This window comes from Panthera onca, chromosome D3 (genome assembly GCF_046562875.1).
Source record: "Panthera onca isolate mPanOnc1 chromosome D3, mPanOnc1 haplotype 2, whole genome shotgun sequence".
NCBI lineage: Eukaryota > Metazoa > Chordata > Mammalia > Carnivora > Felidae > Panthera > Panthera onca.
Window position 1 is genome coordinate 13520986 of NC_138350.1, and position 23927 is coordinate 13544912.

General features: G+C 41.0%; 1 protein-coding gene across 3 annotated transcripts in view; it reads right to left on the reverse strand.

The window, feature by feature from the left end:
• The window catches only part of TAOK3 (TAO kinase 3), a 185417-nt gene that overhangs the window by 10869 nt on the left and 150621 nt on the right, over positions 1–23927 (reverse strand). For all 3 annotated transcript variants that reach the window (XM_078435737.2, XM_078435739.2, XM_078435738.2), the window contains exons 15-19: positions 16924–17160; positions 15076–15204; positions 9548–9751; positions 1790–2029; positions 105–317 (exon numbers count right to left, since the gene is read on the reverse strand). In XM_078435737.2, coding sequence (XP_078291863.1) covers positions 105–317; positions 1790–2029; positions 9548–9751; positions 15076–15204; positions 16924–17160 — 1023 coding nt within the window. The remainder of the gene's footprint in view (positions 1–104; positions 318–1789; positions 2030–9547; positions 9752–15075; positions 15205–16923; positions 17161–23927) is intronic.

Below are 23927 nucleotides of genomic sequence, written 5' to 3' on the forward strand. Positions count from 1 at the left end.
ATCCTAAATTTGTGCAAGAATCATCTTGGGAACAAAAGGCTGGATCTTGAATTTTCTTGATTCCCAAAGCTCTTGAAGGTGTGGCACCAAACCTAACCACTTACCGCTTGAGAAGCCATCATTTCATTTATACTCTGTTCATACTGCTCTGCCAAAATGGCAAGTTTTCGTGTCTGCTCATCTTTCAGTGTCTTTAAGATTGTTTTGTGCTCATTCTTTGGAGTAACTTCCAACTGGTGATTCTTGAGTGCTTTATACTGTTTGGTCTGTACTTTGCAAGTGTCCTGAAACTGTTTTTTGATTTGCATTTCCATGGCCTGTGCAGACAAAAACGCAAATACGTTAGTAAGTACAGAAAACTTCCATTGTAACAATACAATACAGGTGCTGGGACCCGTTGTTTTTTGGTGCAGGGACCCACATTGCTAGTCAGTAATGATGAAAATAATACATATGACACAGATAAGAGTTAACTGCCAGTACTTTCTGTCTTATATTAAATACATAGAAGTAATTTTGAATTTACAAACGGATTTAAAAAAATGAACCACTACAAGGAGATCACAACTCTAAGCAGATTGTAGAACTACTGAACTAAACTACGAAGCTTAGTTTGTTGAAAGCCTGCTCATTATTTTAATGGCTTCCTCGTCAAAATCTTCAGTGTCTTCTATTGTTTGTTGTTTTCTCCCCCTATTATTTTTGGTCATCTCTCCCCGCCCAACCCAACCCATTTCCAGGTGAGAAAGGGGGTGGCAATGTACAAGCTGGCTGTCACTGCTCTGCATTTCCTTGACAAATCAACAAAGAACATCTGGGTAATACCTCACATCATAATCCAATGCCACTGGATTTCAGCCTAAGTGTAAAGGGAAAAGTGATTTTAGATTTCTTCCCCCATGAAGAAGTTAGACGTTCACGTGGCAATATCAAATATGCATTTTGGCAAGGAGGAGGTAGGCCGTATTACTTGAGTCCCGAAGGTGTTCATCAGGTTGCCTCATGGTCACACGTGCATATCACGAACACTTAGAGTTGCGATGACAGAGATCACTAATTAGACAGGTTAGGATTTGGCAGGTTAGGCAGGAGCATGGCCACTGTGGGGCTGGCCTTGTATCTCTGTCATCACTGACAGCGACCCCCTTGACATACAGCAATGGCTTAGTCCACAGAGCCTGTGAATCAGCAGTCAGCTAAAATTATCTGCACGCAGTGAGGCCCAAAGGAATTCCAAATCTCTAGTGCAGGGTCTGGCACATGTAGATTCACTCTTCACTCCCATGCAGATGTCACTACTCTTACACTACAATCATACTCTTTCCTACCAAGCTTGGATGTAGCTTTAGTCTTTCTCAATATAGAGGCACTCAACGTAGTTACTACCAATAATCCAGCATGACAGATGAAATCTCTCTGCCATACACCTGCTAGGTAACTTCCTCATCCCCTGGGATTAGAACCACGGGCTGCTGTCTGTCCGCAATTTACCATTTTAAAGAGGGCAGGACATGAAGGGGTCAGAGAAACTGCAGGCCATTATACAAAGAAACATGGAGAGATCATCCAGTACAATGGTTTCAAAGCAGCATCTCCTCAGGCGTTTGTTATATACGGCCTCTGTGCTTCACTTCTGGAGATTCTGATTCCGTGGGTGTGGGGCCCAGAAATTCGTAATTTTGAGGAGTTGCCCAGGCACATCTGACAGTCCTCCAGGCGCAGGGACTACGTAATCCAGCACAACTGTATCCTGGAGCACAAATAGGGAACCACTTCCGTTTCCTCTTACCTTTAAGTTTTTTGGCTGTTGCCGAAGTTCCATGACATGCTTTCTGTGCAGTTCCCTTTCTCGCCTCTTATTGTACTCCAGCTGGTTTTCCAGTTCAGTCTGGTGCTGTAGACGGATCAGGTCCATGCGTAGCTTCTGTAACGTGTGCAGCTGCCTGTACTCCAGCTCTCGCGTAGACTCATCATGTCGGATTAGCATGGCATGTTCCATCTCCTTCTGGGTCCTCTTTTTATTTAGTTCCTGCATTCAGGAGCAAAAGATACATGGCGAGAGGTGACTGGAGGTGAATTAGAAGGAATGCACCACTAAGCGAGAGATGGCGAGGAATCGCACTACTAACAGTCTCTTAATTAATAAGCCCATTAGCGCTCGGCAGCACGACTCAGCGAGATTAGATTAACTGTCCCTGGAGGTTTAGGTTCTGTTTGTGGGTCCATCACTTTACAAGATGAGCAACTTCACAGCCATCACAACTACACCAGCTGTAAAGTGGGAATAATTCCACCTGACCCCTTCTTATCTCCTAGAGCTGCCATGAACCCTCCTCAGGTGAGGTCTCCTGCAGAGATCTAAGTACATTTTTCTTCAGTTACACCACTGGTTCTCAATATGGGCTGCCCATTAAAATCATGTGAAGAACCTTTGCAAGTTTAAGATGCCTCAATCCTACAACCTGAAGTTCTGATAACTGTCTGGGGTGGGACCCTGACATCACTATAGTTAAGAGTTCTCTAGGTGAATCTAACATGTAGTCAGACTTGAAAATCACAGACTTAAACTGGCAATGTCTGCAATACTCTTAGTTTTCTTGGAAAAAAAAACCCATTTTTGCATGTATTAGAAGTAGGCCAATGATCTGTTTTTTAAAATCTCAGAGTAGGGGAGCCTGGGTCACTCAGGTGGTTAAACACCCAACTTCGACTCAGGTCATGATCTCATGGCTAGTGAGTTCGAGTCCCACGTTGGGCTCTGTGTTGAGTGTGGAGCCTGCTTTGGATTCTGTGTCTCCCTCTCTCTCTGCCCCTTCCTTGCTCATGCTCTGCCTCTGTCTCTCAAAAATAAGTAAACATTAAAAAAAATCTCAGAGTAAGGGCAGGCTGGGAAAAAACAGATGAGATCTCTCGTCTTCCATTTTTTCCATTAGTCTGTTTAATGATTTCTGGATCAAATCATTCTGTTCTTTCCAGTTCTACTCATGTCTGTCTGTCTTTCTTTTCTTTTACTTTTTGTCCTGCCTTGTATGTTTGTTTTTCTGTCTTTAAGGGGGGAAAGAAAGAAAGAAAACTAGAAAAAAAAAAAGAGAGAGGTAGTCGGGTGATACCTTTTCACTCACCAGTTCAAGAATATTTCCTAAATGGCACCATATCCAAGATCTGAACCCTGTGCTCTGGGTACTTAAAAATGTTTACTAAGCCATGATTCTGTCCTCAACTTGCTAACACTCTAGTAGGGAAGTGTACTACACAGTTGTTGAAGTGCTATATGCTCAACTCACAGCCAAGTGAATCAATCCGTTTTCTCTCCTGGGAATTTGGAATTGGGATGCAGAGACAGTTAGCCTCTAAGTGTGGCTGGAACTGAGGGGCATATAAAAACTACATATGTGGTGGCCACCCACTGCTATGTGGGCTGAGGGTTAGAGAAAGCTGGACTTCAGAACATAAAGAATGAAAAAGAAGACAGACATGCAGGGAATATGCTGATGCCCATATTCCTAACTGGTAAGCTGTCCTGTACACCAGCTGTATTATTGCTATTGGGTTTTACAAAATATTTCTATATTTCTGTAATGAATTCCCTGGTTTTGGCTTAACCGAGCTCAAATAAATTTTACTAACATACAGACAAAAGAAACTTAATTAACACAAGGAAGTAGGTTTTACGTATAAATTAAAAAAAAGAGAAAGAACAATGTTGAAAGTGGTAAGTGCTATAAAAGAGGCAAACTTTATGCTGTAAGATTTCTGCAGAGGTTGGTATTACTATTAGTTAAGAAGGTCAAGGAAAGAAGAAGCCTTGTGAGTTGGACTTTCAGTTAGAACAAGAGTGCCTCTCTTCTCTGATGGCATCCACTATGGGAGAAAATGCAAGTCATTTATTTTCATACAATATCAATAACATGTGTATATTGGTGTTGGTGAGAATATCTTGCATACTTGGGCCTTGTATGCATTTGAAGAGAAGTCCTTGAAACAGCACAGCATCTATTACTGGAGCAAAGTCCCTAATCACTCATTTGTTTATTCAACAAATATTTGTTGCACACGTCCTATGTGTCAGGCACTGCTGTAGGCACTAGGGATAGAGCCATGAACAAGTACATCCCCTCAGGGAGCATGTTTGCTAGTGGGGAAATATCTAAAGTATAAATGCAATTTGTATTTGTTTTAAGGGAAAAAGATAATCTCCTAGAGCATCGCTCCCATTCCCTCCTGCATTTTGCTTTCCCTAGTTTTATTTTTCTTCTACCTGGACCATCAAATGGTCTTCTTTTAAAAACCAATAACTGGCCCCTAGGTGGCACCAAAGGATGGCGAGGCCTCAGAGACTAAAGCTATTCTAGGCCAGTGACCAAGAGAAAAGCCAAGGAAAGCCCTTTAAATTGGTAGAGGTCCTGTTCCTAGATTACTATTTCATTTTTAACCTTTGAGTACCAGGTCTCCCAATACTGGACACTTATTTCATTACATGTTTTCCTACACTGAGAAGTCCAAACTGAGTCTGGGCTGCCCAGAACCCCGAAACATATGGGGGGGACAAAATACAAGACAAAGCAAACAACACTTTCAGAAGAGATCAAACGGTTTCCTTTACGTCTAACGGGATGTTTCAGGATGCTAGCCACAGGATATCTGCAACTGAAGTGCCAGGGCTACAGGTGACTGGTTTTAATAACATGCCACCCAGCTAATTCTGATGTATTGTAAAGTTTGAGAAGTGACAGGAAAATATTCAGGGTGTATGAGTCAGTCATTATGTATGATGTTGGGCAAGCCTTTCAATATATGTTTTAGTTTCCTCACGTGTAAAGTGAGGATAACAGTACCTACACCATGAACTATGATTCTTTGTGAAGAAATGAAAGATCATAAGAACATGCTTTGGAACATATTAACGTATCATTATTATTTTTCTGTATTCAGAAGGGAAAATGTGCATATAATATCTCAAATCTAGTGTTTATAAATGATTTAAAAAGTGAGAGAAACACGATAATGAATTCATACATCTGGGTTGCTGAGACATAAGTTGATAAGCTGCCATTATTATTATTATATTATTATTATTATTATTATTTTGACTTTTTATGAGCCTATTGCTGTGCCTACATAAAAAAGTGTAATGTGCTTTCAGTTTTTAAAGGTGATTTCTTGCATCTCATTCCATGCCCACTGCAACCCTATGAGGTGTTAAGATTGCAAGGACTTACCCCTTTTACCTATGACAGTAAAACATTTGGGAATTGAGAGACTAACATACGATCATTCAATTTCCATAAAGCAGAACTAAGGCTAAAGCTCAGGTTTGGGGATTTTCAACAGTTCCCATTAAAAGATGTCCCAGAGAATGGTTTACGTTTTCCTGCGTTACGCTGTCTTTCAGCCTGTGACACAATATTCTGAAGAATCCCTCTGTTCTGGCTAGACACGATGCAGGGGTTGTTTCATCTGTACAAATGACACAATGTACTGTGCGCCCATGTGCACACCTTTAGCTCATACCAATTAAATAAAGTGAGCTGAACAAAAACAAAAGCAGATTTAATGTACGAGTGATTTTGCCCACAACGCACTCCACGCCTATGTGCCCTGGAGGCGGTTTAAGCTGAGAGACACGAGGGCCCCCTTTCCCTTGGCTCACATCACACGCTGTGTGCATCTCCCCAAGCTGAGAGAGAGCTTAGTGTCAAAACACATGTACTTTTCATACACCACGGCCCCTGAACACATCACCATACTATATAAGACCCTACGTCCTGTGTAAGCTGTGAATCCAGGCCGTGTCCCATAATAAACCCTTCCCAGCCACGATCCAAGTGCTACTGACTTCTTTAAAGCGAGTTGATCTCGCTCAAGTAAAACATTTTGTCCTCATGCCCGATGAGGCTGAGTAAGAACTAGAGTTCAGACTTTTAATGGAGATGTTGTTAGCCTATGACATTTAACGCTTTCTTAGTTTCAGTTCTTGGTTTCATAACTGGTTAGAAAATACGAGCATCTGTGATGACAGAGGAAGAGGCTCAACCCAGTCTATGGTGGTCCTTTTAAACGTTTCCATTAATTAAAAGGATTGCTCATACTCAGTTTTGGCAAAGAAATAGAAAGACAAGTGCTCTTTTTGGTGGGAGTAAAACCCCTAGAGGGCAGTTTGGCAATATCTATTAAAATTTTACATATATACACTGTGACCCAGAGACTCCACTTCTGAGGATATATCCTACAAAATATTTGCATATATGTAAAAAGATCTGTGTACAAAGATGCTCCCTGTGGCACTGTTAGTAATATTATAAAACGTCAACAAAATATCCACTGAGAAGTATGTCATTAAATAAATAATTTTATAGCCATACCCCCAGGGTTTACTATTAATGGTTAAAAAGAACCACATAGGGCTGTATGTCCTAGAGAGTAAATGAGAAAAAGAAAGAGAAGAGTTACAAAACAGTATACTAGACATTTTTGTAGGTTCAGTATCCATTTCCCTTCTCTTGTTAACAGGCTCCTCTTTTTGCTTGAGAAACTCCTCTACCCTATCTGTAATCAGAGAGTAGCCCTCCTAGGAATTTGAATCTGAAGCTGAAATGATACAAAGATTAAATATGGTGGGAGGAAATACAACCAAATGGCAGTGCTCTGAGGAATGTCCATTAGGCTCTTGCTCTCTAGGTCACAGAGTTTGCTTTTCCAGCTTGATTCTTCATCTTTTCCAGCTTGGTTCTTCACCGCTGTTATCTACCGCATATCCTTCCAATAAATTCCTTTCCACGCTCATGCAGCCAGAATTTGTTTCTGTGGCTTGCAAATCAAATAAACCCACTGATACTAATGTAACCTTATTTTTGTAAAGTTAAAGTTTTATATAAGCTGAATGTATGAGTACATACATACAAGGAAAAAGAAATCTGGAAATACAGATGCCAAATTAATGGTAGTCAGGGTAGACACTGGGTGGCATGGGATTATCAAGAACTTTCACTACTCAACTATGTATTTTTCTGTGTTTGTCTTTTGTTTCAATGTTCTTGCATTACTTTTGTACATAAAAACTTAGACTCTTAAAAAAGTACCCTTATAAGAGTTATTCTTCACTCAGTTGATTAGAACCTGATTCTAGTGAAGTCACAAATAACATTCTCTATAACTTTTGAGGAATAATTTTCTTCTACAGCTTTTATTGGCACTGATCGTTCCCTTGGCTTTACACTTCTTCCAAATACGTGCTATCAGAATAGAAATAACTGCCAGATGAAAAGAATCCCAAACATCTTATTTCCAAATGGCTACTGGGCTTTTTCGCCTTCTAACAAATATGGCAACATGTCTAATATGGAATTAATCAGTTTCTTACTGTCACCTCTCTCTAGGCTTCTCTGTCTCTGACCAAATTTACATGTAACCACGCCTTGAACCCTAGAAATAACTTTGATTCTACCCTCATCTTTCCTCTCATATCCTACGGTATGCCAAATCCTGTTTATTTTATATTCAAAATACGTTTCAAATCCGCCTGTTGGACACGTGCCACCATCATCTTTGTCTGTGCCCTATTTCCTACCACCTGATCACTTTGCTTGCAGTTTCTTCCCCCTAACCCAATGTTTCTCAACCTTCTTCTTCTTGTCTTTTTTTTTTTTTTTTCTTTTTCCATTATCATCATTTTTATGTTTTCATCACCAGGAGCTTTCTAGGTTTTCCCCTCCCCTAAAAGGTGAATGAACACTACCTGATACACTGTATATCCCTGTATGTACTGTGGCCATTGTAATATCTGAGACCGCTCTCCCACAAGAGCCTATGCTTACTCCCCCGGAGGCAGTACCACCCCCCACTGAGAATGCGTGCTAGAATCAATCTGTGAACTGCCATCAACCAAACTGGGCTAATCTCTCTAACGCACAGTATTAGCATATCACTCACTGCCTGGCTCAAAAATGTGCAGCGGTTTGTCTCTCTTCCAATGAGACAAGACAACACAGACAAAGGGCTTGGGCCTGGCTCATTGCATGTATTTGATAAATTTTAGTTTGCTCCATCCTTCTTCCCTCCCAGTTGAATGCTGCCCCCCAAGGAGCTCAGAATGTACCGATGCTCATTCCATAAACGTGCCTTTGGTGCTTCTTTCCCTCGCGCAGACGAACACTGGGTTTTTCGCAGACTTTGATATTTTTACCATGCTAGCTCATTTGTGAGGGTTTCCCTGATTACTCCAGGTCACAACGATTTCTTACTGAACTTTGTATCTGCGACTGAGTCACATTCTGTGCTCATCTCAGTGAATAATGTCTTATTCATCCAGTTTCCCAAATTAGAAACTTTGAAGCCATTTTTGACCCCTCTCTCTCCCGAAATTCTTATGCCGTTTGGTTGGAATTACTGTCAGTTCTGCTTCAGAAATGTCACTCAGATCCAATCTCCCCCCATGCCTCTTCCAGGTGGACCTAGAGAAAGAACGTCCTGGCTGACCTCACTGTACTTGGCTTCTTCCTGCTGTAGCCTAGCCTCACACTGGTGCACTAGGTCTTTCAAAGAAAACTCTCTTCACTCCCCTGCTGCAACCCCTAGGACGGTGATGCAACTGCCTTCAGGCTAAAATGGAAATAACATGTCTTAACAAGGAAGGCCCTCTGCATTCTGCTTCTGACTCCCCTTGTTCTGACATTCCACTTCGTACACCCCAAACACTCAGCTTCTCATCAGGCCCTGAGCCCTCTCAGCCCTTTCATGACTGTATTCCCAGGACGCTTCATTTATAGGTCCACTGTTGTACCTGACCTGTTACGTTGTAACCAGCCTGTCACATGTCTGTTTCTCCTCAGACTTAGGCTGCTGGAAGGCGGGATGTATACACAACAACTCCACAGTCCTGGCATCACCAGCACAACGCCTGGCACTAAGGTGGCACCGGATGCCTGAATGACTTAACTGTAGAGCATCATACACTTTGTGTTTCACGTGGAGCCACAAAAACACAACTGTTTTGACACGCAGGCTGAAGGCAGAAATTCTCTATTTTACTTCCTTTGATTCTCCACCGCATACTATAGCTTATAATAGGTGTTCGATAAAACGGTGACATTTATTTGGAAAATGTTGATTCCTCGTTCTGTAAATGGGCTTTCTTCTTCTACTCAGTGGTGAATTCATTCCCTGACTACTTTTGCATACCTGCTTTGGGTCAGGCGTGTCAATAAAGACTATAAACATGGGGTGCCTGGGTGGCTTAGTCGGTTGAGCGTCCGACTTCGGCTCAGGTCACGATCTCGCAGTTTGTGGGTTCGAGCCCCATGTCAGGCTTTGTGCTGACAGCTCGGAGCCTGGAACCTGCTTCGGGTTCCGTGTCTCCCTCTCTCGCTCCGCCCCTCCCCAGCTTGCACTCTGTTTTTCTGTCTCTCAAAAATAAGTAAACATTAAAAAAAAAAAAAAATAAAAGACTATAAACGTGAAGGATATAAGGCCGGACAAACAGACAGGGACGATCCTCACAAAGCCTACTGTCTCGTAAGTCAGGGATGGCGGTTATGAATGTAATAAATACCTCCCGAATGTTCTGCTGCTCCACCTCGTGCCGCTTGATCATTATTTTCCGCTTGAAGAAACGACAGTTTTTGTCGTAGTACAGTCTCTGCTGGGTGAGAAGGTGGGCTTCCTCTTCAGCCTGCGTGTGCTGCAAGTTCTCTTTATGCTTGGATATCCGCTCTTGCTTTTCTTTCTTGGGTGTGCTATGGTCCTCATTCATCTCCTTCACAAAAAGAGGAACAAAACAAAACAAAACAAAAAACTTGCTGGTCTCATCGAGCAAAGGAACTGATAGTTTCTTACAATATGGTAGATGAAATTGCTGGGAAAGCAACTGAGAACAAGGACAGGAATACTTGGTGCTGCAATCCTTCTCTCCCAACTTGCATTTACTGATTATTTAAGTGCCAGGGAGGCCTGCTACTTCCCAGGTCTCTGGCTTCTCAGCCTCGGAAATAACCGGCTCCCTCATTCAATCAACGTACACTTACTGAGTTCTCATCATGTGACAGGCACTGTGCAAGGCACAAGGATGCAATGGTAAGCAAAAGAACACGATAACCACCATCGTGGGGCGCCACAATGTGGAATCAGTAATTAATCAAAGAACCAGAGAAATGAACCGAAAATTACTGCCACAGCTGCCGTGCAGGTGGAGGACTTGGTTCTACAAGGATGTTTATTTAAAAGAACCTATTTGAGGGGTGCCTGCGTGGCTCAGTCGGCTAAGCGCCAGACTTCGGTTCAGGTCACGATCTCACGGTCTGTGAGTTCGAGACCCGCGTCGGGCTCTGTGCTGACAGCTCGGGGTCTGGAGCCTGCTTGGGATTCTGTGTCTCCCTCTCTCTCTGCTCGCACTCTGTCTCCATCTCTGTCTCTCAAAAAATGAACACACATTAAAAGATTTTTTTTTTAAAGAATATATTGGATCTCGGTAAAAACTAAGCTGAAATTTGAAAAACTTGTAGGAGCTAACCAACGAAAGAGGAGAAGGGAGAAAACTCTGGGCAGAGGAAACGGCATGTGCTAAATCAGGTGGGTTATTTGAAACATGGTGCAACTGAGGAGCGGGGAGAAGGCCCAGGGTGGTGGGTGCAGTGTGACATGAGATGAAGCAGGATCCTCAGAGGCCTCATAGGCCAAGTTAAGGACACTGATCTGTAGCACAGGAGAAAAGGATTTTATACATGTGGGAGTGACAGGATGAGATGCATCTCGAAAAGGTAACCTGCTGCCATGTGGAGCAAGAGTAAAGAAGACAAGGCTGGGAGAAGCAGACAGATTTCACAGGCAGGAGGTAACTCTGCAAATGTCTCTAGTGTGAATTTCAGAAAGCATTCCTTTTTTTCTTACGTTTGTTTGTTTGTTTATTTTGAGAGAAAGAGAGAGAATGCACACATGCACAGGGGAGGGGCAGAGAGAAAGAGAGAGAGAGAATCCCAAGCAGGCTCTGCACTGTCAGCGCAGAGCCCAATGCAGGGCTTGAACCCACGAACTGTGAGATCATGATCTGAGCCAAAGTCAGATGCTTAACCGACTGAGCCTCCCGGGTGCCCCAGGAAAAAAGTATCCTTTACTTGGTATGAGTGGGTAAATGAACCATTTCCAAAAGGACAAAATTCATAACTACTCTAGACCATAAGGGTAAAGAGAAGAAAGTGGGGAATTGGAACCCTTAAGATGTTACTTTACTCTATGGAGGAAGCAAGAAGACCATTTTTAGAGAAAGCACAGTGCACTCTTTTTTGTTCATATTGTTCATACCAACAGCTTGATCTATAAGATTTGGCTGACTGCTTAGTGAAAATCTCCTTCAAATGCTAATATCTATTTTACCTGATGTTTTGTGATATGGACATCAACACTATTTACAGTATGCTTGCCCTTAAACAAGAAGTCCTTGTAAATCAATTTTCAACTTTCCTGTTCTAGTGAAGTCTTGAGTGAAACAGCAGAGTCAACAAGAGAGCAGGCTGCATGGAGCATGGAGTAAACTGGGATCACATCAGCGAGGCTGGGTGACTCGTCTCCTGATGCCATGACTTCACTACTAGGTTTGGCATTAACCACTACATTGCACACCCAAATCCAAATGTGACCGTGAAAACGCACTCCTGGGGCACTTGCGTGGCTCAGTCGGTTGGGCGTCCGACTCTTGAGTTTGGCTCAGGTCATCATGTCACAACTGCGGGATTGAGTCCTGCGTCAGTCTGTGTGCTGAGTGTGGAGCCAGCTTGGAATTCTCTCCCTCTCCCTCTGCCCCTCCCTCGCTTGGGCTTGCTTTTTTGCTCACTCGAGCACTGTCTCTCTCTCTCTCTCTCAAAAACAAAAACAAAACAAAAAAACAAAAAACAAAAACAAGCAAACCTCACTCTAAAATCAAGAATAAATTCTTTCTGTAGGGAAGTGAGTGTGGCTTTAACATACAACATGAGGGATCCCTGTGGTGATGGAAATGTTCTGTGTCTTGACTATCAATGTCAATGTCTTGTTTGTGATATTGCATTACACTTGAGCAAGATATTACAGTGGGGGAAACTGGGTAATCGGTATACTGGATCTCTCTGCATTGTTTCTTGCAACTGCATGTGAATCTATAATTGTCTCAACATAAAAAGTTTACAAATTTCTAGTATTTTACAAATACTAGAAACTGTTATTATAAAATGTTATTGTTTATCAAAAAAAAAAAAAGAATAAATTATTTCTGGACCATCTGTCATCCTGTATCGCTCACACCCCTGTCATCTATCAAACAGTGAGGATAATGGAGATTGTTCTGTCACTCCAAGGGCAATACCTTTAATATATCAATATCTAAATATATGTGCCACCTTACATAGAACTAAGCTTTACTTCACAAGGGGGATTAGCCTTGCACAAAAAGGCTTATTGAGGCTATCTCAAACTGAGTTTAGGCTTGTTTTTCTTCATGAGCATGTTGAAAGGCTTATAAGTTTAGGCCTGTGGTTTCCTGCACTCATAAATCTGAGTACCAAAAATAGCCTATGCCTGAGGACTGAGTGAGGATTCTCAAATGCTGTTCTGTGGGAGAATCTTCTACAGGCTGAGTTCATGCAAACTCCAAATACCTTAGTGTTATAAAAGTTCAAAACGGTGGCTGCAGTCACAAAGTGTGGCCGCAGAAAGTGAGTGAACGCATAGTGTTAGACATCAGAATGTAACTGCAAATGAGAACATTTTAAATTTCTTAGGGAAAAGTCAATGTTATCCTGTGATCCAGTAACATCTTTCCATCATGATGTAATAATTAGGCTCAAGCAATAACTCAGAGAAAATAGACAGAATATGAACCTTCTTAGTTAGGCTATTTCTCCCTACAGTCTGGTTTTCTTTTCTTTTTCTTTTTCTTTTTTTTTTAAATTTTTTAATGTTTATTGTTGAGAGAGAGAGAGACAGACAGACCATGAGCAGGGTAAGGGCAGAGAGAGAAAGACACACACAGAATCTGAAGCAGGTTCCAGGCTCCATGCTGTTAGTACAGAGCCTGATGCGGGGCTCAAACCCACGAACCGGAAGATCATGACCTGAGCTGAAGTTGGACGCTTAACTGACTGAGCCACCCAGGCACCCCAGTCTGGTTTTCTAGACCTTATAGTGTCAGAGATTTTTCCCAGTTAGGCAGTGGGGATTAAATACAAAATTCTGTCAGTCCCAACAATCACCAGTGGCTCATCTGGGCAGGACTAAAGATCCTGAGGCTCACCCCCACCCACTTGCTTTCACTTCCTAATTAAAAAAGAATTGGAGAGGAGCCTTGCTAAGTCCCATATTGTTAATGGAGACTATGAGCTCCAATAAATTATTTTACAAACTGAAAGAATGTCCCATACTGAATTTTATTAAACCTTAATACACCAGTAGTCTACAAATCAGAAATGCTAAGTCTTATGAGAAGGAAAGTCTAGGGAATTGTAGGCAATTCACCTATAAGCACTGGTGGGAGAACTGAAAAAATGTGAGCTTTCAGGTCACATTGCAGTTCCCCAGGAGGACTCTCCATGTCCACTAATGGTCCACAACCAAACTTTCAGGAATCAATCATTCATTTATCAGAGATTCACATGTACCAGGTGCAGGGATACAATCATGGGCAAGAAGAAGAAAAAAAAAAAAAAAAAGGATAACTGAAAACTAGTGTTATGAAATCAGAGGCCCCTGTCTCGGTTGAGGCAGTCAGGAAATGCTTCCCTGGGGAAATGATGTTTAAGTTAAGGTATTAATAAACAATCCTAAGTCTTACAAGGAGGGGAGTAAGAATTAATAGCGGAGGGAAAGATTGGGGGTCAAGGGTGGGGGTGGAGAGAACATCCTGGTAAAAGAAACAGTCTTCTCCAAAGATCTTGGAGAAAAGTGGAACTTGATACATCTGAAGAACCAAAAGGTGACCATAGTGGCAGGAGCAGTGAAGAGTCAGGGGTAGAGAAAACAGGTGGGGGAACAGCGGTGTGAGACGACACTGGAGGGGAGGCTAGCAGCCGATCACTTCGGGATTTCTAGTATTTTGATCTATCCTAAGAGCAACGGGAAGCCAATGGACTGTTACAATCATGAGGTTGTATGATGAGACTTATGGTTTGAAAAGATCACTCTGGCTGAAGTGGCTGAAGAATAAACTGGAAGTCGGCAAGAATGGTTTAGAGTTAGATCAATGATTCTTAAAATCTGATGCCTGGGGGAGCCAGGGTGGTTCAGTCAGTTAAGCATCTGACTTCGTCTTCGATTCAGGTCATGGTCTCAAGGTTTGTGGGTTAGAGCCCCATGTCGGGCTCTGTGCTGACAGCTCAGAGCCTGGAGCCTGCTTTCGATTCTGTCTCTCTCTCTCTCTCTCTCTCTCTCTCTGCCCCTCCCCCACTTGTGCTCACTCTCTCTCTCTCTCAAAAATAAATAAATAAACATAAAAAAAAAAATCTGATGCCTGGACTAGCAGCATCAGCATCACTTGGGAATTTGTTAGAAATGCACATCTCAAATTCCACCCAGACCTACTGAATCAGGAAATCTAGGGGTGAGTTAGCAATCCATTTTAATAATCCCTTTAGGTGATAAAAGTTTGAGAATCAGGGGCTCCTGGGTGGCTCAGTCGCTTAAAGGTCCAACTTTGGGTCAGGTCATGATCTCACGGTTCGTGGGCTCGAGCCCCACATCAGGCTCTGTGCTGACAGCTCACAGCCTGGAACCTGCTTCGGATCCTGTATCTCCCTCTCTCTCTGCCCCTCCCCCACTCACGCTTTGTCTTTCTCTCTCTCTCAAAAATAAATAAACACTAAAAAAATTATTGAAAAAAAGACTCAATGATTTAGACTGTTGATCACAATGTAAGGTTAGTCAATTTTAAGTTCCAACCATTCTTTTTTTTTTTTTTAAAGATTTTATTTTTAAGTAATCTCTACACCCAACATGGGGTGTGAATTTATAACCCAGAGATCAAGAATCACATATTCCACCGACTGAGCCAGCCAGGAGGCCCTTAAATTCAAAGCACTCTAATGGCAAATTGGTGATGACAATTATTGGTACTCTTACCTCTTTTATTTTTTCCTTACAAATCTTATACTGCTTCTTCTGACTTTCCAAGAAAGTTGTCAAATCTTTCTTCTGCTGGGCCAAGATCTGTTGCTGGAACTTCTTTTCATCTGCTGCAGCTACCTTTGCCTGATAAAATGACATATACAATCTAGGATAAATTGTTCTTCACACAGAATTCAGTTGCCTGTATTCTCCAATGCATGAAAAGAGTCCATAAGCGCTGAATAATGTAATGTTTTTTGAACAAAGAATTAATAAAAAACAAAATAAGGAAATGCCTGCTCTGATTCTCTTGTATCTTAAAAAAAATGGAAATGTTTACCATTGAAAAACATTCCCAACTATGGGAAAAATATGAAGGTAAGCCATAAACATGTTTTATTGAACACACACAAAATACATGGGATGAAAAGTGAACTAAGGATTATAATAAAAGTTTTTTTTTTTCTTTTTGTATTGTAGGTAGCTCACAGGTTAAATTATAAAAATGGATAAGTAACTATGGCCAGTTTTCTTCCAAGAACCTAACTCTAATTGATTAATTATTTCAACTATTGGATTTCTGGGTAGAGTCATCTCTAGTACAACAGGCAAAGCTAATAATACTTCGTTTTCTTAGGCACCTGCTACAATCCACAACAGTCAGACACTGGGACATTTTGAGGGCTCCCAAATGGATAGAACACAGACCAAATAAAAGATAACCCAAAAAACGTTGGCTCCTGAAAGTTACCAAATCTGTGTGTCAGGGGACCATTATGTCAGCACATACGTAAGATGAGGTACTTAGGAGACAGAGAAAGGATTATGCTTCATGGTTCTTTTTATGTATCTTTTCACCTTTAGCTTCCATTATCAACAGTTTTCCCATTATTAACAACTCTCTTTACATCTTTACCAAACCAAATCCCCAAGAAAGAGTCTGACTGGTTTATTTAACCAATATCATCCCTGTTTGGGCAGAGGTTTTTCAGGCTAGGCTGCCTCACAGGTTGATGGCTGTTGGGGGAAAGCTGCTTCTGCAGTTCTGATGTTCCCTTCCATGTGGAGAAGAGCTTAATTACCGAGACACCCCTGGCACTCTGTCCCCAGTCACTCCATTCCCAGAGAGCACACGTTCACCCCTGCTTTCCCACACTATGTAAGTCTTACAGGGGGTGGCATGGAAGGCGACTGGTTTAGTGCTTCCAGTGCCTAGATAGGTGAGTCTGTTTAGTTTTGTCCAGTATTATTAATGCATTTCCCTTCAGACATAAATCACTTCTCCCATTTAACACTTAGCAGTAATCAAAGTCATATTTTGATTCTCTGCCTTACTCTCTCCTCTGTTTTAAAAATTGGTTTAGGACCTGGGTGGGGAAGAGAGATGTCTCCTAGAAGATGTAAGCAATAGCCAGGTTAATTACTCGCTGCCATTGGTCAGGTGCCCATTCCTAGTCCAGTGAAGCCAGGGACTGTCACCACTAAAAGGGACTATTTGTAGGGCAGTTTTCTTTTGAAGAGGACTGTGGGTGTGGCAGGCACAGTGGCAGGTCTTAACTCTGCAAGTTTCTGTAGGATAGAAGTCCCTTGTTTCTTTTTATTTGTACCCAGACCCCCTCAAGGGATTGACTCCCAGAATGCATTTGCATAGACAAGAACGTAACATATACCTGCAGTAACTGTTCTAACTTTTATTGACGATTTTAAGTAGCCCCACAAAACCTAACTCCTCTTAACTATCACCACAAAGCAACATTGTCCCTCCAACACCAAAAAGCACACCTCTCCTGCCTCCTGCTCGCGTGAGGCCACTGGAGCAGGCTTGGCCCGGTTACAGCACAAGGCAGGAGCGTGCACACTGACCTCCTTCTCTATGATAGCCACTTGCTTCTTGGCCAGCTTCTCCAGCTCAATGGACGAGTTGTTGGCATGCGTCTCCACCTCCTTCTGTAGCTTGAGGCGGTGCTCGTCCATCTCAGCCTTCAGCTTGTTCTCCAGGGCGATCAGCTGCTTCTGGTGCTGGCGCCGCATCCGCTTATAACCTGACATCTGTTCCCGCAACTCGTTCTCCTGCTCATGCTCATGGATCTGTCGTGTAACCTGATTTGGGTCGGGGAACAGGACTCAGGTAACCAGATTCATGGAAGACAAACTTTCAGGCAAAGTAGAGGAGCCCTCTGGCATAATTCTATCACTGCCACCATCAACTTACCTATTGGCTGAATGCTCACCTGTACCAGGTGCTATTTTGTATGCTCTTTATATTCTTGATCCCTAATCCTGAAAACCATCTCATTCACGCACTCATTTTACTCATTAATGAGGTAGGTGTTACCACCCCCAATTTGTAGATGAAGAAATTGAGACTTGAGGGAGTTCGTTTATTCATTCAGCCGAACTATATTTACATATTTTTGATATATCATGATACGTATCCTCAAGGTCATATAGCTAGTAAGGCACAGAGCTGGGATTCAGACCCAGGTCTGTCAGGTTCCAGAGTTACACTATTTCTACTACACCAGGATTCCTCAACCTCAACACTATTGACAATGAGCTGGATGATTCTTTGAAGGGCTATCCTTGCATTGTAAGATATTTAACAGCATCTCTGGCCTACCCACTAGACGCCAGCATACCTCCCAAGTCAAGACAATCAAAAATGTCTGTAGACATTGACAAATGTCCCTTGGGGGGCAAAATCCCTCTGGTTGAGAACCACTGCATTATATCCGACTGCTTGTTTTTAAAGATCATGTCTCTAATAGGAATTTTGAGTATATTCCTAAAGTTGAACAAGATTTATTCCTGATTCTTAATATGAATGAGGGAGACATGGAAGGTGAAAGGAGAGAGAGGGAGGGAGAGAGAGGAAGAGGAAGAGACAGAGAGAGAGAGAGAGCACACTCTCCTCTTTTAAATCCTCTGTCTTCCACCTCCCCTTCCCCCAGAAGAGATGTCAGCAAATTACAATATATTTATTTACTTGCTCTCCTAAAGAAGAGAAAGCATTTCTATAATTTTTAGGTGGCTACTTTTCTTAGTAATTTTTCCTTCACTCAAGTGAATATTCAAGAAACTCAAGATTGCAAATATAAGTTTGGGCATCTCTTGTTTCTTTCTATTAAACCTTTTCTGATTTTCCACTCCTTCCTTCAATATGTCACCCCTCTTTATTTTCCTGTTAGATTCTCTGCTCACTTCATTCTCATCTTTCCTGTTTTAGGGAAAAAAATTAATTATAAAATTATAACTTCAGCTTTGTTTTTCACTAGTAATTTAGTCACTCCTATCTACTATAAGCCAATTCTCCCCAACCTAACCCTTAAACAAGTTTTACTAGAAATTTTTGTGCTATTAATTCTCTTTACTATTTTCAGTTTATAGGTCAAAGTGCATTTTGTACAAAGAACAGTTTGTTTCTTTGCTCCTTTTAGAAGGTGTCCCTGCATACCAGACTGAGTCCTTACTATCAAGAGAGTGCTGTTCTGTAACTGGATAGTATTATCAAAGTATACCATTAAACATTAGCCGAACTTTGAAACCTTTCCAGCTGAAACTAACACTAGGTTTCATATTCATTTCTCTTTTCTAAAGGACAACCCTCTTTAAAGTATGAAGAACATAAGAGCAGAAGATATTTCAAGACCAAAAAAAAAAAGGACAGCATCACCAAAGGGGCACCTAACACTCTAAAGGAAATTTATTTTGTCATCACAATATCATGTTTCTTTTTAATGGACTATTTCATGATAAAAGGAAAGAAAGAAATCATTTGGAATATATGTGTATATTTCACTTCCTCATGTTTGTGCCTTTCTGAAGTTCAACTATCAGGAAACAACAATTCCAATCAACAGAAAGGATCCCATTTAGTCCTTTCTGAATTTACTTGTTTTTCATACAACTATGGCAGTAAAGTGTCTGTTCTAGGGTAATTTGCATTTGAGATATGTATTATCCCTAAACTTATTTTTTTCGCGTTAGTATTCCTTCTTTAATCAGATTCCCAAAGCTGAGGCATGGCACACCCTAAAGCTATCATGACACATTTAAAACTTGCCAGCAGGATGTCTGACTAGCTTGTGGTCAAATAGTCCCAGGATGGGTGTTTCCCTAAACCAGGCACATAAAGATAAAACGGAAATGAGTTGTGTCAGGAACATTTTCTATCCTAACTGGTGAGTGACTGCCTGTGAAAAGGGTGGCCACACTGCACACCAGATCACACAAGTATGTGGCAAAGACAAATTACAAAGCTCAACATGCTATCATTTACATCACTGAGGTTCTGGAGAAACACATTGCTTCTAAATGCTTCCTGAAATTTGGATAATCACCTTCTTAAACTCCTAATATCGCCTTCCATTTGTTGCAACAAAACTTTCTACGTTTCGACGTGACTGCCTTCTTAGGCACATAGAGAGATACTGAGTTTTAGAATTCCATACTCAAGCAAAGTAGACAAATTTAAATAAAAGTATGGCCAGATGTTTTATGTATGAAGTCTAATGTGATACATAAAAATATTTTTATCTACAGTTATGTACACCTGCATGTTTTAAGTTTACACTGGGTGTCTTACGAATATACTATTTGATCAGAACAAAAAAATCACTCATAATTTTAAATTTTATCATGCTATACAGTTTACAATGTCCTTTCACATGTAGTTTGCCTCTTTAATTTTTATAAAGCCTAGGATTTGAACTGAGATCCTATGGTTCTTGAATTGCCTGAGGAAGTCTACCTCATCAAGGCAGAAAAGAATGAACTTTCTGTTATTAAGTAATGGAAGGAATCAACACCCCCAAAAGTCAAAGCTGGAGAGAGTGGTAAGTCTAAGTTACAAGCTGAATAAGTCTGAAAATGAAAGAAAGTTATAGGAATGTAGTGACTGTAGTAGTTTTTATAATGCTAGTTTCAAAACTGTGATTGACTAATAGTGGGCAGTAGCATCTTGCCATGCCCAGTAGGGTCCTTGGACACAAATCTCATTCTCTCCCTTACTATATAACTGACCTTGGCCCAATTACTTAACATCTTGAAGTCTCCCAAGAGGAGCCACTGCTATGATGAGATCACTAGTGGGATAACACTTGTGCCCAGCAAGGTGTCTGACACACAGATGTCTGATATATGCTGATTCTCTTTCTTGTCCTGCCAGGGTCTGAGCAGTATGTCTCTGTTTCCCTCCACCAAGCATTTCCAGTGATGCGGACATAGATCAGAACAAGTAGATCCAAGAGAAAGGGGAAGTCTAACAATAAAACTGGACTGGTTTTATCCAGATTGTGGCTTATAAAATAAGTATGTATAATTTATGAAACTGAATTATTAACCATTTCACGTACCTGGAGTAATATATAAAAGTTAAGAGCCATAAAGTTAGACTGCACTTTTTCCGGAAAATTTCTACAGTCATTCCATCTACCTTATTTAATTCCAGCAAAAATTTGGACCTGAAACACACTACTTCAGGGGCGCCTGGGTGGCGCAGTCGGTTAAGCCTCCGACTTCAGCCAGGTCACGATCTCGCGGTCCGTGAGTTCGAGCCCCGCGTCAGGCTCTGGGCTGATGGCTCGGAGCCTGGAGCCTGTTTCCGATTCTGTGTCTCCCTCTCTCTCTGACCCTCCCCCGTTCATGCTCTGTCTCTCTCTGTCCCAAAATAAATAAAAAAACGTTGAAAAAAAAAATTAAAAAAAATAAAAAATAAAAAAAAATAAAACACACTACTTCATCCAAAGTGTGCTATCTGCCTACCAAGTTCAGAACACTGCACTAGAGGGGTAATAAACAACTTACTGAACATAAAAGAGAAGCACGGTGGCTGGTAATGTTACCCTCTTAAGAGATCAAAGCCAACTTATGCAATCAAAATAATACATATGATATTTATGATAAAAACTGGTCACCTCAGCTCTTAGAATAAATGAAATTTATAGCAAATTCTTAAAAAATAATACAACGGGTCACATTTTGACATTAGAAATTTGACACCCCCCTCTTTAGAATACCTAGGGAAAAAACATTTAAATTCATACCAAAATTGATGATGGATAATAGGCAATTCTGCCTTATACATAAACACTGGCATGAAGAACTTTGAAATGTACACCTGCAAATCCAAATTCTCCTGTGATAGCACAACTGGAAGAGACTTCACTCATTCACTTGTTCATTCATTCATTCAACATGTTTATTCAGAGAGTTTGGTCATGGGAGTTGGGCATATAGACTGGGCAGCATAAGTGAAAAAATGGTATCAGTAATGATCTTAGTGAGATTAAGAAGCCGAGAGAAAGGAAAGAGGAGCTACACAATATTCTGATAAGCATCCTCTGGTACACTTATACTATCCAGGAAGAGGACACATCTTCAAGCATTTAGAAACAGAACAGTGGGGCTGATGAAAGGTGAAACAGCATTTACTGCAGAGGCGCTAATATTTTTATGCTCGTCTATCAAACTCATTCAGGTATCCAATTCTATAATTAGCTGAAAATTAGGTTGCGTTTTTAAAATCAAAATGAAAACTCCATTTTTATAAGAGCTTTTCTATTAAATCTGGTAAAACTAAAGTAAAAGAATCCATATTTGGGGGCGCCTGGGTGGCGCAGTCGGTTAAGCGTCCGACTTCAGCCAGGTCACGATCTCGCGGTCCGTGAGTTCGAGCCCCGCGTCGGGCTCTGGGCTGATGGCTCGGAGCCTGGAGCCTGTTTCCGATTCTGTGTCTCCCTCTCTCTCTGCCCCTCCCCTGTTCATGCTCTGTCTCTCTCTGTCCCAAAAATAAATAAAAAACGTTGAAAAAAAATTAAAAAAAAAAAAAAAAAAAAAGAATCCATATTTGTTTGCATGGATAGAACAATAATCATTTCTGTCTACACGCTTTCCTAGAGATTAGAAACTAAGAGTTTTGTGCCCCTGTCCCTAATGTGTATTCTTCTTCTTCTTCCTCTTTTTTTTTTTTTTTTTTTTAAAGTAGGCTCTACGCCCAACATGGGGCTTGATCTCACGACTCCAAGATCAAGAGTCACATCCTCTACCAACTGAGCTAGCCAGGCACCCCGGCCCCCGGCCCAAATGTGTATTCTAACATAAATTTACCTGTGTAGTAAGACCACTCATTCCAGTGAGAATTCCTTCAGAGTCAAAATCTGAATTGTTTGATAGATATGGGCTTGGTGCTCTTTATATTAACATCGACTATGGGAAGGAACTACCATATGACCCAGGACATTATGAAATTTTAAGAAATGACATCAGATGTAACAACAGCTGAAAACACTCTCATGGGTTACTAATCCAATTAAAATATTAGGATCTCCATTCACCAGTAATAAAAACTTAAGGAAGGCACATTTCAAAGGCCCAATAAATCAGATGAGAAATTCTGAAGAACTATACAAACAACTCCTTTCTCCAGATAATGAATCAGTCCAATATGAACTTTCTTACAGGAGAAGAAAAAGAAAGGATGAAATAAAAAAGGTTCCATGATATGCCCTTCTTTTTCCTAGTTTTTCAAAATAAGGTCAATCATCTCTGCCCTTCAATGATTATAATACAAATATACCTGATTCTAAAGTTTCCTCAGGGTTTCTTCTGCTGTCTAGGTTCACAGTCCTTGCTTTTCCTTTGTTACAAACGTAATTGTGCAGCGGTGCATAAGAACACAAAAATCTCAGTGTTAAGGGGCCAAAATGGTACAAACATCTAGCAGTAAAAGCCTGTAGCCCATGGACTGCATACACTGGTCAATAACCCCATTCAAAAGTACAATGTACAAAAAAATGCCAAGGGCAAAAACCACAGGTGTAGGCCTCTTTAAGGTTTATGTAGAAGAGGTAGGCTGATAAAACAAATTTAATGAATATAAAATTTTTTGTCAGTTTGCAAGTCTGTCTGAAATATAAACTCATTATCTATTTATTTATGTATTAATTGAAAAAAATAATTTCTAAATTCCTTTTTCTTTTTGCTGTTCACTTTTGAATCACTCTGTGACTTGCCAGCACTTCTATTTAGAAGACTGTAAAGAGTTAAACCAAAATCAATCAATCAACATAGTATTGCTACCAATCATGGGAAGTGAAGGGAGGTTTCAACAATGACTTGATTGTTCGTTATACTGGACTTTCATTTTCTCAGCATCTTGCTCCTACCTTTATGTCATTTAAGTAACTTTAGTCCTTTTCCTTTGAGCTGAGATCCATGAAAAGCAGTAGGGTTCATGATCTACTTTGAAAATTTGGATACTTCTTTTTGATATTCCAGTGCCCTGACTTATATATTCCTATTGGACTATTGGAATTAACCTTTAAAACAACATAGGTCGTAGAACTGTAGTACTTGGTAAGATACATTGAAATATCCATACCAATAATTAGATTGTCCAAAATGAGACATGGAACTGTGTCACCACTTTCACACCACTTTCCCCTTCTAATCATTCATTTTTCTTCTTTAAAAACCATTGGATGCAAATACCACTGACCTCTAATAAACTTCCATCAATCCCACCATGACTCCCAAAGCATTACATTTGGAGAGGGCTTTCTGCATACAACAACTTATCTTGCAGCTACTGCAACAGCCTATCAGCTACTCAGCTTTTCACTTAATATAGGGGCAGGGAGCCTTTTAGCAAATCCAAAGTCCATCAGAGACTGATCTCAGCTGTTCTCTGTCTGGGCACTAGGAAGCCTATAGGATTCAGAGGGGTTCCTGAGGACTTTGCCCATAGTCCTGAGGTGGCCTAGTAGGGAAGCAGAGAAGACGACTGCGATGGCTGATAGGCACAAATGTGAACTTCAGATCACTGTGGCATGGCAGTAGTAACATCACATTCGGAGGTAGGAGAGGTC